The following is an 18,912-nucleotide window of genomic DNA, read 5'->3' on the forward strand; positions in this document are numbered from 1 at the left end:
GGGGGGGGGGGGGAATAGTGCCCCATTGGTGTTCCTGGGAAGGGGGGGGGGAATAGTGCCCCATTGGTGTTCCTGGGAAGGGGGGGGGGGGAATAGTGCCCCATTGGTGTTCCTGGGAAGGGGGGGGGAATAGTGCCCCATTGGTGTTCCTGGGAAGGGGGGGGAATAGTGCCCCATTGGTGTTCCTGGGAGGGGGGGGGGAGAATAGTGCCCCATTGGTGTTCCTGGGTGGGGCGGGGGGATAATTCCCCATCATTGGTGTTCCGGGGGGTGGCTGCCTGGAGTAGTAGTTCCCCATCATTGGTTTTCCTGGGTGGGAGGAGAATAGACATAGTGCCCCATTGGTGTTCCTGGGAGGGGGGGAATAGTGCCCCATTGGTGTTCCTGGGAGGGGGGGGGGGATAGCGCCCCGTCATTGGTGACCCCGGGAGGAATAGCGCCCCGTCATTGGTGTCCCCGGGAGGAATAGCGCCCCGTCATTGGTGTCCCCGGGAGGAATAGCGCCCCGTCATTGGTGTCCCCGGGAGGAATAGCGCCCCGTCATTGGTGTCCCCGGGAGGAATAGCGCCCCGTCATTGGTGTCCCCGGGAGGAATAGCGCCCCGTCATTGGTGTCCCCGGGAGGAATAGCGCCCCGTCATTGGTGTCCCCGGGAGGAATAGCGCCCCGTCATTGGTGTCCCCGGGAGGAATAGCGCCCCGTCATTGGTGTCCCCGGGAGGAATAGCGCCCCGTCATTGGTGTCCCCGGGAGGAATAGCGCCCCGTCATTGGTGTCCCCGGGAGGAATAGCGCCCCGTCATTGGTGACCCCGGGAGGAATAGCGCCCCGTCATTGGTGACCCCGGGAGGAATAGCGCCCCGTCATTGGTGACCCCGGGAGGAATAGCGCCCCGTCATTGGTGACCCCGGGAGGAATAGCGCCCCGTCATTGGTGACCCCGGGAGGAATAGCGCCCCGTCATTGGTGACCCCGGGAGGAATAGCGCCCCGTCATTGGTGACCCCGGGAGGAATAGCGCCCCGTCATTGGTGACCCCGGGAGGAATAGCGCCCCGTCATTGGTGACCCCGGGAGGAATAGCGCCCCGTCATTGGTGTCCCCGGGAGGAATAGCGCCCCGTCATTGGTGTCCCCGGGAGGAATAGCGCCCCGTCATTGGTGTCCCCGGGAGGAATAGCGCCCCGTCATTGGTGTCCCCGGGAGGAATAGAAAAAAATGGCACATTACGAATTTTTTTTATGATTTTATCCGATTAATCGATTAATCAAAAAAATAATCGGCCGATTAATCGATTATGAAAATAATCGTTAGTTGCAGCCCTAATCTTATCTATAGTGTGTTTATTCCTACGTGACCCCAATTCATTCTCCCATTTTTTGATGTATGGCGGAGCCTCCAGGTCATCCCTGGCCGAAATTATTTTATATATAAATGGCTATATTGTTCTTTGATTTATCCCTCAAACATATGAATGGAAGTATTGAACTGAATGTGGCAATCATCTTTGTGGCGGCAGATCTTCTGATTGGTGGAAGATGCAAGATTAGAGAACTGAATATGAAAAATAAATAAAGTAAATGAGCAAATAAGTGATGCCCAAAGAAAGTGACAGGATTTTTGCTGCCAGAAGCTGGTAAAAGCAGGCAGTCGCACCTGAGTTTTACAGTTCCCAACTGCCCGGCTCTAACAAGGGCATGCAGAAGCTGAGGATGGTACACATTGCACGGCCACTGTCTGCGATATTCAAGTTAATGAGGCCATGGTGCAATCATCCTGTGATTATGCGGATGTGACGTGGTGGCTCAGACTTTTGAGGGTTAAAACCGGTGGTGAATAGGCGACATATCACCTCCCAGCTACTTGTCAACCACCCTGTGAAAGGCGATTCACCGCAAAATTACAGAGAGCAGCAAGGGCTGACGCACATTAGAAAGAGCCCACGTCTTCTCTGCCATTTTCTTTAAACGTCACTTATGTGCTCCTTTTTTTTTTTTTTTTTTTTTATGTTCATTCATGCAGGACATTATACAGTCTTCTACTATCCTGCGTAAGTTCACCTTACAGATTTTTATGTAAAGGTGAACTTACACTTTAAAACACTGACACTAATGTTAAAGCAGAGCTCCACCTTAAAAAAAAAAAAAAAAAAAAAATTAAAAGCCAGCAGCTACAAATACTGCAGCTGCTGACTTTTAATAAATGGACAATTACCTGTCCAGGGTGCCTGCGATGTCGACAGCAGATGACGAGCAATCGCTCGGTTCTCGGCTGCCCCCGCCACCATCCTTGGTCAGGGAATCAGGAAGTGAAGCGTTGCGGCTTCACTGCCCGGTTCCCTACTGAGCATGCGCGAGTCACAATGCACGTCTTCACTGGTCCCCGTTGTGTTGTGGGAACTGTGTGTTTCCCAGAACCCGGGGGGGGGGGGGATTGGCGGGCATCTGCAGCTAGCTATTCCCGGAAGTGGGTGCAGATACGTGTATTATACAGGTATCTGAACCCCCTCCCCCCGAAAAGGTGCCAATTGTGGCACCGGAGGGGGGGGGGGGGGGGAGGAATCCGATGAGCGGAAGTTCCACTTTAGGGTGGAGCTCCGCTTTAACCACTTGCCTACCGTGCACTTTTACCCCCTCTACCTAGGCAAATTTTCAGCTTTCAGCACTGTCACACTTTGACAATTGCGCGGTCGTGCAACGCTGTGCCCAAACTAAATTTTGTGGGGTTTTTTTTTTTAGACAGAGCTTTCTTTTGTTAGTATTTAATCACCACTAGGTTGTTTATTTTTTACTAAACAAATGGATACAAAAAAAAGATAAAAATTGGAAAAAACGCTTCTAAATTTCCGTTTATAAAATTTTGTAAATAAGTAATTTTCCTCCTTCACTGATGTGTTCTGATGGGCACTGACAGGCATCACTGGTGGGCACTGTTGGAGCTGCACTTATTACCAGGACATTGATCATCAGTGCAGATGTCCCCACTGAGAAATGCTGCTTACCAGCTCTCCTGTCCTTGCGCGCTGTCTGAACCTTAATTTCCTGTTTACAGTATAATCAACTGTGATTGGACACAGCTGATCACCTGGTAAAGATCCTACGTCATAGGCTCTTTACCATGATCAGTGATGGGCTGTGTCACAGCATACCACCAATCAGCGCACGCCAAGAAATGGCGTCATCATATGATGTCCTCCCAGAAAGAGAGTGCTCCCGCCCCTCCGTCATTTCACTATGTGATGAGCGGGAAGCAGTTAAAGGGTAAGGTCACCTTTACAGAAAAATCTGTAAGATGAGCTTACACAGGACCCCTCCTCACCCCCACCCCAGTCCTGCTGACCTGTTGCATGGCGATCTCCCGTTCTGAACCCTGCTATAGGCACGTCACCGGCACGGGGCTTAGAAATCCCCTCGGCATTCACACATCTTCTTCCCCGCTGACAGGACAGGCTACGCGGGTTATGATTGGTCGATGACGCCAACCAATTAGAATGCTCCTAAATATCCCTCCTGACGGGGCACATTTTGGAGATGAAGCTGTGGGGGTTTCTAAGCCCGGGACCTGTGACGCGGCAATAGCAGGACTCAGAACGGGAGATGGCTGCGATGCAGGTCAGTGGGACTAAGGGGGGGGGCTGGGATGAGGAGGGGATCCTGTGTAGAACTTACAGATTTTTCTGTGAAGGTGAACTTACCCTTTAAGCAGGATTAAAAAAAAAAGAAAAAAAAAAAAAAAAGGGGGGGGGGATAAAAAATAAAATGCGCAGTATTGTTTCTGGGCTGTACTATGGGTACCAAGAACAACTATGATACACAGATGAGGCATTGCTGCGATTGTCAGGAGAAAGAGAATTTATTTATTGGTGGTAGGTTATGGCAGTAGCAAGGATAATACATTTAAAATATTTTTTTTTTCCTTTTTTTTTTTTTTTTTTTTTTTTTTTTTACTATTTTGGGCCAGTTTTCCATAAAAAACAAACACCCCCACACACCCTTTACCATTAACCGCCAAACGAAAGCCCAGTTTGTCCGGAATAAAACCCAAGGTATAGGTATAATCCACCTGGATGCACAAAAGTAGTTGTGATGATATGTAAGGTTTTACTAACACATGTCAAAGTTGCAAAATTGTGCTCAAGTGTTAAGATTTGTTTACCCTCAGTCACTAATGGGTTAAAAATACATATCTGTATGACAACCAAAAAGGAAAAAAAAAAAACCCTTTAGTCTTTCTGCACTTCATGTGAGGTTTATATCTAGAACAATTCATGTAATAGAACAAGTCATCCTAGACCTAGAAGGTGGTGAGAGGACAGTGATGGAGGCAGAACACCATTCTCTGACACCCAGCTGATGTAACATCAGTGCAATCCATATCCATGGCAGAGAAACATCACAGAAATCTAGAATTTCAGGGGGTCACCGTTACTGAATGATGCATAGGGGGTCACTGATCACAGGGGAGTGTTCTAGAAGGATTGTGTGTGACATAACCAGGACCCTCCAACTCCTCACCACAACAATATCACGTCCCGGGGTCCCCCCATGTACTCACCAGTGTGCGATCAATGTCAGCCCCCGGGGTCCCCCGGCTCCCCACCTTGTACTCGGGGTAACGCAGTGTTTCCGAGGAAGTCATGCCGCTGCTGGAGGTCGCCATGACACATAGACGGTGCTCTGGAGGGACAAACTTGTCCGGAAATGTTGGCGAAGTGTCATCCAATCCTATCACTGTCACCCCAGAGGGCCCTCCCACCCGGAGAAGTCACGTGCTCCTCTGTAGACATAAAGGGAATGTAATGGTGACAGGACACCTGGTATTATATTCATTCATTATAGGAGCTGGAAGGGGAGCATGCCCTTCATCTACACACTGCACAGATAAAATGTCCCCTTTTCAGAAGTTTGGAGAGATGAGAAATATATTATTAGCATTATTATTATTATTATACAGGATTTATATAGCGCCGACAGTTTACGCAGCACTTTACAACATGGGGCAGACAGTACAATTACAATACAATTCAATACAGGAGGAATCAGAGAGCCCTGCTCGTTAGAGCTTACAATCTAGGAGGGAGGGTCAAGTTATACAAAAGGGTAATAGCTGTGGGGGATGAGCTAATGGAGAAAATAGTGCAGTTATTAGATGGAGGCAGGATAGGCTTCTCTGAAGAGGAAAGTTTTCAGGGATCGCCTAAAGGTGGATAAATTTGGAGACAGTCTGACAGATTGGGGTAGGGAATTCCAGAGGATGGGCGAGGCTCGGGAGAAGTCCTGGAGGCGGATATGGGAGGAGGTGATGAGGGAGATAGAGAGCAGGAGGTCTTGGGAGGAACGGAGATGGCGATTAGATTGGTATTTTGAGACTAGGTTAGTGATGTAGCTGTGGACAGAGTTGTGGATGGCTTTGTAACTTATTGTTAGTATTTTGAATTTAATTCATTGGGCGAGTGGCAGCCAATGGAGGGATTGGCAGAGAGGGGTAGCAGACACTGAGCGGTTTGTAAGGTGGATGAGTCTGGCAGCAGCATTCATGATGTACTGAAGGGGGGATAGTCTATTTAAAGGTAGCTCCCAACTGTCCCTGATTTGGAATAATGTCCCTCTGTCACTCTTCCCTCCTCATTTGTCCCTCATTTTGGTCTGCTCTATATAGTTGTATATAAAATTCACTTTTTATCTTTCAAAAAGTGTTTCCCAGTGCTAAAGCTTTCATCCAAATTCTAAATCGCTGCATTTGTAAATTTTAACAGCCAATATAAAGAAATAGTCATGGTAAAAAAAAGCCCTTGTGTATTTAATCTTTTTTTTTGGTTAATTCTCCTTTAAGGTGGTCTGTCAGGGGGCGTGTTCTATGTCTACATACATTTGCTAGTAGGTGTCCCTCATTCCCATCTCAAAATGTTGAGAGGTATGTTATTATCCCCGTCACAACGAAGGTTAAATAATTCCTAAAGTGGATCTAAAGGCAACATTTTTATTTTGGATACAATGAGGGAGGGTTACAACCCCTGTCATTTTATTTTATGTATGATTTTTTTTTTGCCATCTGTGTCCCATTGGAAAGCTTTCCCTTCACTAGCTGAGGAACTGGTGTAGTAAGGAGGGGTTTGGGTTCCTGGAGAACTGGGCCGACTTCTCAGTCAGTCACCAGTATTATAGAAGGGACGGACTGCACCTAAATGAGGAGGGTGCAGATCGGCTGGCAGGGAAGTTGGCCGACAAGTTAGAGGGGCTTTTAAACTAGGCGACGGGAGGGAGGGTCCAGATATAGAGATAGTCAGCGCGGAACATATTCCAGAGGGTGGTATTGGGGGCATTAGTGGTAGGTTGACTAAAGCACCTCAATTCGAGGTAAGTACAATAACAAGTCCTATTTGCAACCTCAGAACACCCAATAAGGAGACAGTATGCGTCCGGTCTAAACTACATGGCATGTTTACCAATACCAGGAGTTTGGTGGACAAGATGGGAGAACTAGAGCTACTGTTGTACGAGGAAGATTTAAATTTTGTAGGAATTTCAGAGACTTGGTTCAACAGCTCTCATGATTGGCTGGCAACCATTCAAGGGTATTCCCTATATAGCAGAAATAGAGAGGGTAAAAAAAGGGGGGGAGTATGCCTATATATCAAAAATGATGTACAAGTGAATGTGAGAGACAACATCACTAATGGAGCAAGGGAGGAGGTGGAATCCTTATGGGTCGAGCTACAAAGGGAGGAAACTAAGGGGAAAGTAATACTGGGAGTATGCTATAGGCCCCACAATTTAGATTAGTGGCAAGGATGGGAAGTGTCATTGTAATGGGGGATTTTAATTATCCAGACATAGACTGGGCCGAAGAAACCGTGCATTCATCTAAAGCTTGCCATTTTCTAAATGTCTTGCAGGACAATTTCATGGGTCAGATGGTAAATGCACCAACAAGAAACAAAGCGTCACTAGACCTACTGATTACCAACAATACAGACCTGATCACGGATGTGGAAATAAGGGGCAATTTAGGAAACAGCGATCACAGGTCAATTTGTTTTAGTATAAATCACACAAATAGGAAAGGAAATACAAGACACTGAATTTCAAAAGAGCCAACTTCTCTAAACTACGATCCTTGCTAGAAGATACTAAATCGGATAACATTTTAGGAACAAAGAACATGGAGGAAAAATGGGTATGCTTTAAGATCATATTAAATAAGGGTATTAGCCAGTGCATCCCAATGGGAAATACATTTAAAAGAGCTAATGAAAGTTCTGTGTGGCTTAACTCCAACATAAAAATGCATATAAAAGCAAAGGAGAAGACCTTCAAAAAATACAAGGCTGAGGGATCATCACCAGCATTCCAACTTTACAAAGAATGCAACAAGAAATGTAAGGGTGCAATCAGGGTGGCTAAGATAGAACATAAAAGGCACATAGCAGAGGGAAGTAAAAAAAATCCCAAGAAATTCTTTAAGTTTATAAGTAGTAAGAAAGGGAGGTCAGATCATATTGGTCCCATAAAGAATGATGAAGGGAATCTGGTTACTAAGGCTGGAGAGATGGCAAAGGTATTACATTTATTCTTCTCCTCAGTCTTCACAAGGGAATCGGGGGGCCCAAAACTAAAACTGCAATATTTATCCTCATGACACGTCACAGGAAGCACCCTCATGGCTAACAGAGGATAGAATTAGAAATAGACTTGAAAAATGTAATATTAATAAGTCACCGGGACCAGATGGCTTGCACCTGAGGGTCCTTAACCACTTGTCGACCAGCCGCCGCAGTTATACTGCGGCAGAATGGCACAGCTGGGCGAAACAACGTTATGTAACGTCGCTTCGCCCTGTGGCCACTAGGGGCACGCGCCCCCTGCTCACCCACAGAGCCGATGCAAGTGCCCGGTGATCGTGATCACCGCCGGGCTCCCGCGATCGCTCGGGGCACACGGAGAACCGGGATCTGTGTGTGTAAACACACAGTTTCCGGTTCTCTGAGGGGAAAAGAGACAGATCGTCTGTTCATACAGAGTATGAACAGCGATCTGTCATCTCCCCTACACAGTCCCCTCCCCCCTTCAGTTAGAACAGACACTAGGGAACACAATTAACCCCTTAATGGCCCCCTAGTGTTAACCCCTTCCCTGCCAGTGACATTTTTACAGTAATCAATGCATTTTTATAGCACTGATCGCTATATAAATGTCAGTGGTCCCAAAAATGTGTCAAAATTGTCCGACATGTCCACCATAATGTCGCAGTCCTGATAAAAATCGCACGCTGTCATTACTAGTAAAAAAAAAAATTAATAATAAAAATGCCATAAACTAGCCCCTATTTTGTAGACACTATAACTTTTGCGCAAACCAATCAATATACGCTTATTGCGATTTTTTTTTACCAAACATATGTAGAAGAATACATATCGGCCTAAACTGAGGAAAAAAATAGTTTTTTTAATATATTTTTGGGGGATATTTATTATAGCAAAAAGTAAAAAATATTGCGTTTTTTTTCAAAATTGTCGCTCTTCTTTTGTTTATAGCGCAAAAAATAAAAACCGCAGAGGTGATCAAATACCACCAAAAGAAAGCTCTATTTGTGGGGAAAAAAGGACATCAATTTTATTTGGGTGCAACATCGCACATCCGCGCAATTGTCACTTAAAACGACGCAGTGCCGAATCGCAAAAAGTGCTCTGGTCAGGAAGGGGGTAAAATCTTCCGGGGCTGAAGCGGTTAAGGAACTCAGTCAAGTCATTGCCAGACCATTGTTCCTAATTTTTACGAACAGTCTACTGGCATGGTACCAGAAGATTGGGGAAAAGCCAATGTAGCTCCAATATTTAAAAAAGGGCCAAGATATATCCCTGGGAATTACAGACCAGTTAGCCTAACATCAATTGTATGCAAGCTCTTGGAGGGGATGATAAGGGACTATATACCAAATTTTAGTAATGATAACGGTATCATTAGCAGTAATCAGCATGGATTCATGAAGAATCGTTCTTGCCAAACCAACCTATTAACCTTCTATGAGGAGGTGAGCTGCCAACTAGATAAAGGAAGGCCCAAAGACGTGGTGTATCTGGATTTTGCAAAGGCATTTGATACTGTACAAACTAAGGTCTGTCGGCATGGACCATAGGGTGAGTACATAGATTGAAAACTGGCTACAGGGGCGAATTCAGAGGGTAGTGATAAATGGGGAGTATGGGAATAGTCTGGTGTGTAAAGTGAGGGCCCCCAGGGTTCTGTCCTGGGACCAATCCTATTTAATGTATTCATAAACGACCTGGAGAATTGGATAAACAGCTCAATCTCAGTATTTGCAAATGATACTAAGCTAAACAGGGCAATCATTTCTCTGCAGGATGTGGAAACTTTTCAAGAAGATTTGAACAAATTAATGGGGTGGGCAACTACATGGCAAATGAGGTTTAATGTAGAAAAATGTAAAATAATGCATTTGAGTGGCAAAAATATGAATGTAATCTATACACTAAGGGGGGGACCTCTGGGGGAATCTAGGATGGAAAAGGACCTGGGGGTCCTAGTAGATGACAGGCTCAGCAATGGCATTCAATGTCAAGCTGCTGCAAGCAAAGCAAACAGAATAATGGCATGTATTAAAAAGGGGAGTAACTCCACAGATAAAACGATAATTCTCACCCTCTACAAGACTCTGGTCCAGCCGCACCTGGAGTATGCTGTCCATTTCTGGGCACCAGTCCTCAGGAAGGATGTGCTGGAACTGGAGAGAGTCCAGAGAAGGGCAACAAAACTAATAAAGGGACTGTAGGACCCTAGGTATGAGGAAAGATTACAAGCACTGAACTTATTCTCTCTGGAGAAGAGACGTTACCCCACAATAGGGATAAAACTTTTCCCTACAGGTAAGCCTTAGTGTAGGCGCTTGTGGCTTTAGCCCAGCCAAGGTCTTTCTCCAGGTCCAGATGGTCTCCCAACAAGATCACCCCTTGGCACCATATAAGATGTGAAGATTTCTCACTCAGGTTCCAGGTAATGTAATAAGGCATCAATAGGAGTTGGTAAATCAAATCAAATTATGGATGCTGCGCTATATGAGTTAAAGCATAAATGCTAGTGAATAGTGCTCTTCAAAAAAGTGCTAATAGTGCTACGCATGAAATATACAGTCAGGTCCATAGATATTGGGACATCGACACAATTTGAATCTTTTTGGCTCTATACACCACCACAATGGATTTGAAATTAAATAATAATTAAATAATACAGATGTGCTTTAACCACAGACTTTTAGCTTTAATTTGAGGGTATTTACATCCAAATCAGGTGAACGGTGTAGGAATTACAACAGTTTGTATATGTGCCTCCCACTTTTTAAGGGACCAAAAGTGATGGGACAGATTAACAATCATCCATCAAACTTTCACTTTTTAATACTTGGTTGCAAATCCTTTGCAGTCAATTACAGCCTGAAGTCTGGAATGCATAGACATCACCAGACGCTGGGTTTCATCCCTGGTGATGCTCTGCCAGGCCTCTACTGCAACTGTCTACAGTTCCTGCTTGTTCGTGGGGCATTTTCCCTTCAGTTTTGTCTTTAGCAAGTGAAATGCATGCTCAATCGGATTCAGGTCAGGTGATTGACTTGGCCATTTCATAACATTCCACTTCTTTCCCTTAAAAAACTTTGGTTGCTTTCGCAGTATGCTTCGTTGTCCATCTGAACTGTGAAGCCCCATCCAATGAGTTCTGAAGCATTTTGCTGCATATAAGCAGATAATATTGCCCAAAACACTTCCGAATTCATCCTGCTGTTTTTGTCAGCAGTCACATCATCAATAAATACAAGAGAACCAGTTCCACTGGCAGCCATACATGCCCACACCATGACTCTACCACCACCATGCTTCACTGATGAGGTGGTATGCTTTGGATCATGAGCAGTTCCTTTCCTTCTCCATACTCTTCTCTTCCCATCACTCTGGTACAAGTTGATCTTTGTCTCATCTGTCCATAGGATGTTGTTCCAGAACTGTGAAGGCTTTTTTAGATGTTGTTTGGCAAACTCTAATCTGGCCTTCCTGTGTTTGAGGCTCACCAATGGTTTACATCTTGTGGTGAACCCTCTGTATTCACTCTGGTGAAGTCTTCTCTTGATTGTTGACTTTGACACACATACACCTACCTCCTGGAGAGTGTTCTTGATCTGGCCAACTGTTGTGAAGGGTGTTTTCTTCACCAGGGAAAGAATTCTTCAGTCATCCACCACAGTTGTTTTCCGTGGTCTTCCGGGTCTTTTTGTGTTGCTGAGCTCACCGGTGCATTCTTTCTTTTTAAGGATGTTCCAAACAGTTGATTTGGCCACACCTAATGTTTTTGCTATCTCTCTGATGGGTTTGTTTTGTTTTTTCAGCCTAATGATGGCTTGCTTCACTGATAGTGATTGTGATAGTGATAGTGTTGACACCAACAGATTCCAAATGCAAATAGCACACTTGAAATGAACTCTGGACCTTTTATCTGCTCCTTGTAAATGGGATAATGAGGGAATAACACACACCTGGCCATGGAACAGCTGAGCAGCCAATTGTCCCATTACTTTTGGTCCCTTAAAAAGTGGAAGGCGCATATACAAATTGTTGTAATTCCTACACCATTCACCTGATTTGGATGTAAATACCCTCAAATTAAAGCTGAAAGTCTGCAGTTAAAGCACATCTTGTCTGTTTCATTTCAAATCCATTGTGCTGGTGTATAGCCAAAAAGATTAGAATTGTGTCGATGTCCCAATATTTGTGGACCTGACTGTAAATATAAATAACGAATGCTATACTAAAGATATAAAAAATATAAAAATGTATACATAGATTGCAATAGCAAATAATACATGCCTGAAATGGTTATAATAATAAAGTGACAAAGTGCATAAGTGTGATAAGTAACCATAAACCATATTTATACTTATATTTCATGCGTATCGCTATTAGCACTCTTGAAGAGCACTATTCTCTAGCATTTATGCTTTAACTCAGATAGCGCAGCATCCATAATTTGATTTGATTAATTTTGCATGGTATATGAGACATGTGTAACGCTTGCTGCTGAATCACAGAAGATACACTGGTTTTGTATTTATAGTGGTGGCTCACAGGACGTTATATATTTTAATAAGAGTTGGTAAGCGAGCCCTTCAGCTGTTGGTGGAGGCACTGATATTTAAGATCACTACGGTGGTGGATGATGGAGATTGACATCAGGATTTATTTTCACATCATTTGTGGACTGTTCTAATCATCTCATTTTTAGACTTGTATATACATGATTAAATAATGCGACCTTTATTTGTTTTATGTTTACTTACTGTGTATATGTCTCACAGAAGGTTTGCTGCTTACACTTTTCATTCAGAATATTTCGCGTTTTTCTCAAGTTTTTTATATTCTAAACCTACCTATAGCATACCCTGTACACAGTCCATAGTCATTGCATTCACAAAATACCCCTTATACCAGAATTCTCACTTTACTGTCACTTGCCGACCCGCCGACCCGCCACAGTACATACCTGTACGCTGTGGCTTACTTCCAGGTTCTGGGAGCCAGCCCCCTCTGCTGTGATTAAACACAACTGGACTTAGACCCCTTTCACGCCTAGGGTGTTTTGCAGGCGCTATAGCGTTAAAAATAGCGCCTGCAATCCGCCCTCAAACAGCTGCTCCATTGTTTCCAGTGTGAAAGCCCGAGGGTTTTCACACCGGAGCGGTGCGCTGGCAGGATGTCAGGAAAAGTCCTGCCAGCAGCTTCTTTGGAGCAGTGAAGGAGCGGTGTGTTTACCGCAACTCCACCGCTGCTCCCCATTGAAATCAATGGGGCAGCGCTGGGATACCGCCGGCAAAATGCTGCTATTGCGGTGCATTGCGGGCGATTTTAACCCTTTCTCGGCCACTAGCAGGGGGTAAAAGCGCCCCGCTAGCGTCCGAAATGCGCCACAAATCCGACTGTAAAACGCTGCTAAAAATAGCGGCGTTTTACCTCCGACGCTATAGGCGGCTCGGTGTGAAAGGGGTCTTAGTCAGCACTTCCTGGCCAATGATTCATGTGTGCCACCTGCTGACTGGCTGTGTCCAATCATAGCCCAGAGCCCTATGTTGACAATCAACACAGGGCTCTGTACAGAGGAAATTATCTATGTTTCGCATCCATGCAAAGCAGGGATAAGAAACAAAGATATAATTAGTCGAAAGCAGCACACAACCCCCAAGATGTTAACCCCTTCCCAGCCAGTGTCATTAGTACAGTGACAGTGTATATTATTAGCACTGATCACTCTATTAGTGTCACTGGTGATGTCAGTGGCAGTTAGCCATTGCCCCCAGCGTCAGTTAATGTCAGATTGGCCGCCGCACCATCCCAGTCCCATTATAATTTGCTGATTAGCGCCATTACTAGAATAAAAATAAAAAATAAATTCCAGTATACATACAATCATTTGTAAACGCTATAGTTTACGCACAAACCAATTAATATACACTTATTGGGATTTTTTTTACCAAAGACATGTAACAGAATACAGTTTGGCCTAAATATATGAAGAAATTTGATTTTTTTTTTAATCTAATATGTCCTATAACAGTGTAGCGCTGCCCTCTTGAGGGTCGCAAGATAGATCAATACCCCTCTGGTTGCCCTGACCCTATGAGTCCTCTGCCACCTCTGACACTATAGGTTCATACATTTTTTACTCTTCCCCTCAAATCAGAGCAAGAAGAAGAAAATACACCAGAATTGTTTAAATCAGCAAATTTACTCAATGGGGTAAAAGTAAATCAAATCAGAGTCAACTTATGTTTACACTTTAAAACGCTGTTTCCTACAGAAATGCTATTAATAACTAAATAATGATCACCTAAAGGAGTCAAACATTCACCAAAGAACACTATAATCTCTGTACCCAACTGAGTGTATATAATGCCTATGTGAACAGGCTACATGAGAGCGGAGGAATGGCTCTTATGAGTGTCAGACCCCTCTTTACTGCTTCTTCACACATAAATGCAGAACAGTAAATAACAAGTACAACCTTTAGCAAAGAGAATTATATTGCAATTTAACATTCTCTTTGAGAGAGTTCTTGGTGAATTATAGCTCTACGAGCTTCAGTAAAACAAATCCCTGAAGTGGGGAGGGAGGTGAATGTAGTCCTGTGTTGCTGTGTGGCAATCCGGTTAATCTTCAGCTAGCTCTTTGATGTGTAGTTGCATACAAGGAGACTTTGGATGATAAAACAAAGTAACTGGACTCAATCAGTGGTGAATAAACAGCAAACAATCTTATTGTGTAAATGAACTGTAACTGAGTTCACAGTGATCACTTACTTAAAGATGTTACTTCCTATGGAACTACAAGCAACAGCAGAACAATGGAGAGCAAATATGTCTGTATATAGAGTCTATGGTGTTTTAGTTTAGATCCTTGAAACTAAAGATAAGGGTGCAGGAGACAATGATGTCTATATACAGTGTCCAAAAGACTGGGCTATTGTCTGGTTATCACTCTGGAACAGGAGACGATGAATGATGTTTATGATGATGATGATGGTTGTGATGATGATAATGGTGGCAGTGATAATCTCTCAGGAACGTGGCTCAAGGGATGACATCCGGCCTCCGCCGCAACGCACCATGGCTCACCCGAATCTGAAACCTCTGCAGGATGAATGGGACAGGGGCGACCTCCAGGCTGCCTCCAGACAGCTAAAGGGAACTGTCCGCAGGTGTCCCTCTAGATATCCGCTGGATAATTCTGCCAGAGCAGTTCACTACTCAACTGCAGCTCACACTCTCACAGATTCCCTGCATGCAGATCCAAGCAGGTCCCAAGAGAGCGCGCTAGGCCTGAATCCATCCCGCTTATAGTCTCTCCCAGCGGTCTGCTCTTCCCCATCAGCCAGTTGGTAGTTGTAGTTCCATGTCAATCAGCCAGAGGGCAAATACAATCCGTACAGACTACATGTCCCAAGATGCTTTGTTTTGTCTCGTCTCTGATTAAGAAGGTAACAAGTCAGCGTCGCACTCAACACTAGAGGGAAGCAGCTCCCCCTTGAACAAAGCCACACAGTGTCCCTTGATTGCAGGAATAGGTAAATATCCAGCTCCTGGCTACAAAAGAAAATAGAAAAAAAACTTTTTTTTTTCCTTGGTCTTTTTTCTTTTATATAATTAAAAATTAAAAACTTAGTGGTGATCAAACATCACCGAAAGAAAGCTCTTTTTGTGTGAAAAAATGATGCACATTTCATTTGGGTAGAGTGTTGCATGACCAACCAAATGCCAGTAAATGTAGGGCAGTGCTATGAAGGAGGTAAAACCTGGAGCTAAAATGATTAAATTGATTGCTCAGGCCAGCAAGGTTAAAACAAATGCTTACTATTGTAGACCACTCAGATGGCTGGGGATGCTGTAATACAGCGTAGTAGCTTGTATTACATACAGTAAGCAGCTCTGTCTTCCTGCACTGGTACCAGACCCTTCCTCTCGGCAAAAACAGAGTAGCTTACATGGCACCTCAGCCACTCAGGAGCAGTCTTGTATTTTTATCAATGAATACAAGGCTTTCTATGACTGGCCAAGGTGGAGAATGTGACTCCACCCGCCTCTTCTGAAATAGAAAGCCTTCCTGTCTTTTTCACTTTTTATTTAAAGTTCCACTTAAATGAGAATCTTAATTAAAATAGTTACAAACTACAGTACAAAGCAACGAGCAACTGTTGAAAGAATAATCACTCTTGTCATGATTATGTAAAGTAGGGCACAGTATATAGAGGGTAGCAGTCAGGAACTATGCAAAGTTTAAAGTGTAGAGATCAGGAGTGTCATCGGGTCCCTTACACTGATGGTCAGTGGAAGAAAAAAAATGCCCCAGCAGCAGTAGAAGTTTGAATCTCTCAGATGCAGTGGTCAGTGGGAAGGAAAATAACCAGTGTCAGTGGTCAGCAGAGGGAAAAATATCCTGGCATCAGTGATCTATGAGAGCATAAAAAAATGCCTGGAGTCAGTATCCATAGGAGAAAGAATGCCCCAACAGTCAGGCCAGTGACAATGTCCTGAAAATGGTGGCCAGTGGGAAGTATAAGGAAAAAAAATGATAGATGTCAGTGGGGAAATATGATATATAGGGAAAATGATCTGTGTACATTGCAAAATTTTAACAAACTTTGTAGCAAATTCCTACCTTTTACTTTTCAGAAGGAATAGTTGTATGTAGGGATGGGTGAACGGTTCGGCTCAAGCATAAGTCGGGCTGAACTTTGGTTGTTCAGGTGTTCGGGCGAACACCGAACAATATGCGGTGTTCGGGGCAAATTCGAAAGCCGCTGGAACACCGTTAAAGACACTAACATGAAAAATCAAATGTGCTCATTTTAAAGGCTTATATGCAAGTTATTCTCATAAAAAGTGTTTGGGGACCTGGGTCCTGCCCCAGGGGACATGTATCAATGCAATTTTTTTTTAAAAAACTGATGTTTTTTCGGGAGCAGTGATTTTTCTAATGCTTAAAGTGAAACAATAAAAATGAAATATTACTTTAAATATCGTGCCTGGGGGTGTCTATAGTATGCCTGTAAAGTGGCGGATTTTTCCCGTGTTTAGAACAGTACCGCATCAAAATGACATTTCTAAAGGAAAAAAGTAATTTAGAACTGATCTCGGCTGTAATTAATTGTCGGGTCTTGGCAATATAGATAAAACTCATTGAAAAAACGGCATGGGGTCCCCCCCAAGTTCATTACCAGGCCCTTCGGGTCTGGTATGAATATTAAGGGGAACCCCAAACCAAAAATTTAAAAAAAAAATTGCGTGGGGTCCCCCCCAAATCCATACCAGGCCCTTCAGGTCTGGTATGGAAGTTAAGGGGGCTTATCGGAATCTGGAAGCCCCCTTTAACAAGGGGACCCCCAGATCCCTACCATTTCACACAAAAAAAGTGTCAAAAATGGTAAAAAAGACAAGAGACAGCTTGGGACAAGTCTTTTATTAAAAGATAAAAACATTTAAATGTCCAGCGATGTCCATTCATTCAGCTGGACATTTTTATTTTTTTATCTTTTAATAAAGGACTTGTCCCAAGCTGTCTCTTGTCTTTTTCTACAATTTTTGACACTTTTTGTGAAATGGTAGGGGGTACAGTGTACCCCGTTACCAATTCACATGGGGGGGCCGGGATCTGGGGGTCCCCTTGTTAAAGGGGGCTTCCAGATTCCAATAAGCCCCCTGCCTGCATACCCCTACAACCACCGGGCAAGGGTTGTGGGGATGAGGCCCTTGTCCCCATCAACATGGGGACAAAGTGCTTGGCGTCAGACCCCAAAGCACCCTCCCCATGTTGAGGGCATGTGGCCTGGTACGGTTCAGGAGGGGGGGTGCTCTCTAGTCCCCTCTCTTTTCCTGCAACCTGCCAGGTTGTGTGCTCGGATAAGAGTCTGGTATGGATTTTGGGGAGGACCCCTATGCCATTTTTTCTTTTAATTTGGTGCAGGGTTCCCCTTAATTTCCATACCAGACCTGAAGGGCCTGGTATGGATTTTGGGGGGACCCCAACGCAATTTCTTAAACATTTTTGGTTCGGGGTTCCACTTAATATTCATACCAGACCCAAAGGGCCTGGTAATGGACTGGGGGGAACCCCATGCCATTTTTTTCAATGAGTTTTATCTATATTGCCAAGACCCGACAATTCATTACAGCCGAGATCAGTTCTAAATTACTTTTTTCCTTTAGAAATGTCATTTTGCTGCGGTACTGTTCTGAACATGGGAAAAATGCGCTACTTTACAGACATACTATAGACACCCCCCAGGCATGATGTTTAACCACTTAAGCCCCGGACCATTTGGCTGGCCAAGGACCAGAGCACTTTTTGCGATTCAGCACTGTGTCTCTTTAACTGACAAAATTGAGGTCCTTTTTTCCCACAAATAGAGCTTTCTTTTGGTGGTATTTGATCACCTCTGCGTTTTTTATTTTTTGCGCTATAAACAAAAGAATAGCGACAATTTTGAAAAAAACGCATTATTTTTTACTTTTTGCTATAATAAATATCCCCAAAAAATATATTAAAAAACATTTTTTTTCCTCATTTTAGGCCGATACGTATTATTCCACATATTTTTGGTAAAAACAATTGCAATAAGCGTTTATTGATTGGTTTGCGCAAAAGTTATAGCGTCTACAAAATAGGGGATAGTTTTATGGCATTTTTATTGATTTTTTTTTTTTACTAGTAATGGCCGCGATCAGCGACTGCGACATTATGGCGGACACGTCGGACACTTTTGGCATGATTTTGGGACCATTCACATTTATACAGCGATCAGTGCGATTAAAAATGCATTGATTACTGTGTAAATGTGACTGGCAGTGAGGGGGTTAACCACTAGGTGACGCTGTAGGGGTTAAGTGTGTCCTAGGGAGTGATTCTAACTGTGGGGGGAGGGGCTGTGTGTGACACTACACTGATCGCTGCTCCCGATTACATGGAGCTGTGATCAGTGACAGTGTCATTAGGCAGAACAGGGAAATGCTTGTTTACATTAGCATCTCCCTGTTCTTCCTCACCTTGAGACGATCGCTGTTATCTCTGTGGGCATCGAGTCCGCGGGACCCACGATCGCAGTCACGGTGTTCCCGGCGTGCGTGCCGCAAGCCGCCTCTTAAAGGGCCATGTACAGGTACCTTAATCTGCCTGTACCAGGGCAGTTTTTTCCACTGGGCTCGCTGGGCAGTTGCCCGGGGGCCCCATTTGCCTGGAGGGCCCCATCCAGGGCCGATCCTCAGCGCTGCAATCTGTTGCTTAAGTTGACTGACTGCTCTGGTTGCTCACTTGCTAGAATTGCCGGCCACCCGGCATCTAGCTAGCAACCAGTGACGTCAGTCAGAGGCCGCG

General features: G+C 44.3%; 1 protein-coding gene across 1 annotated transcript in view; it reads right to left on the reverse strand.

Moving 5' to 3' along the window:
• DNAJC15 (DnaJ heat shock protein family (Hsp40) member C15) overlaps positions 1-4,737 on the reverse strand; it is a 90,690-nt gene extending 85,953 nt beyond the window's left edge. Inside the window, exon 1 of the mRNA XM_073614188.1 lies at positions 4,548-4,737. Within this exon, the coding sequence (XP_073470289.1) occupies positions 4,548-4,652 (105 nt within the window). The 5' untranslated portion in view covers positions 4,653-4,737. The remainder of the gene's footprint in view (positions 1-4,547) is intronic.
• Between the last annotated feature and the right edge of the window lie 14,175 nt (positions 4,738-18,912).

This window comes from Aquarana catesbeiana, linkage group LG02, assembly GCF_042186555.1.
Source record: "Aquarana catesbeiana isolate 2022-GZ linkage group LG02, ASM4218655v1, whole genome shotgun sequence".
NCBI classification, from domain to species: domain Eukaryota; kingdom Metazoa; phylum Chordata; class Amphibia; order Anura; family Ranidae; genus Aquarana; species Aquarana catesbeiana.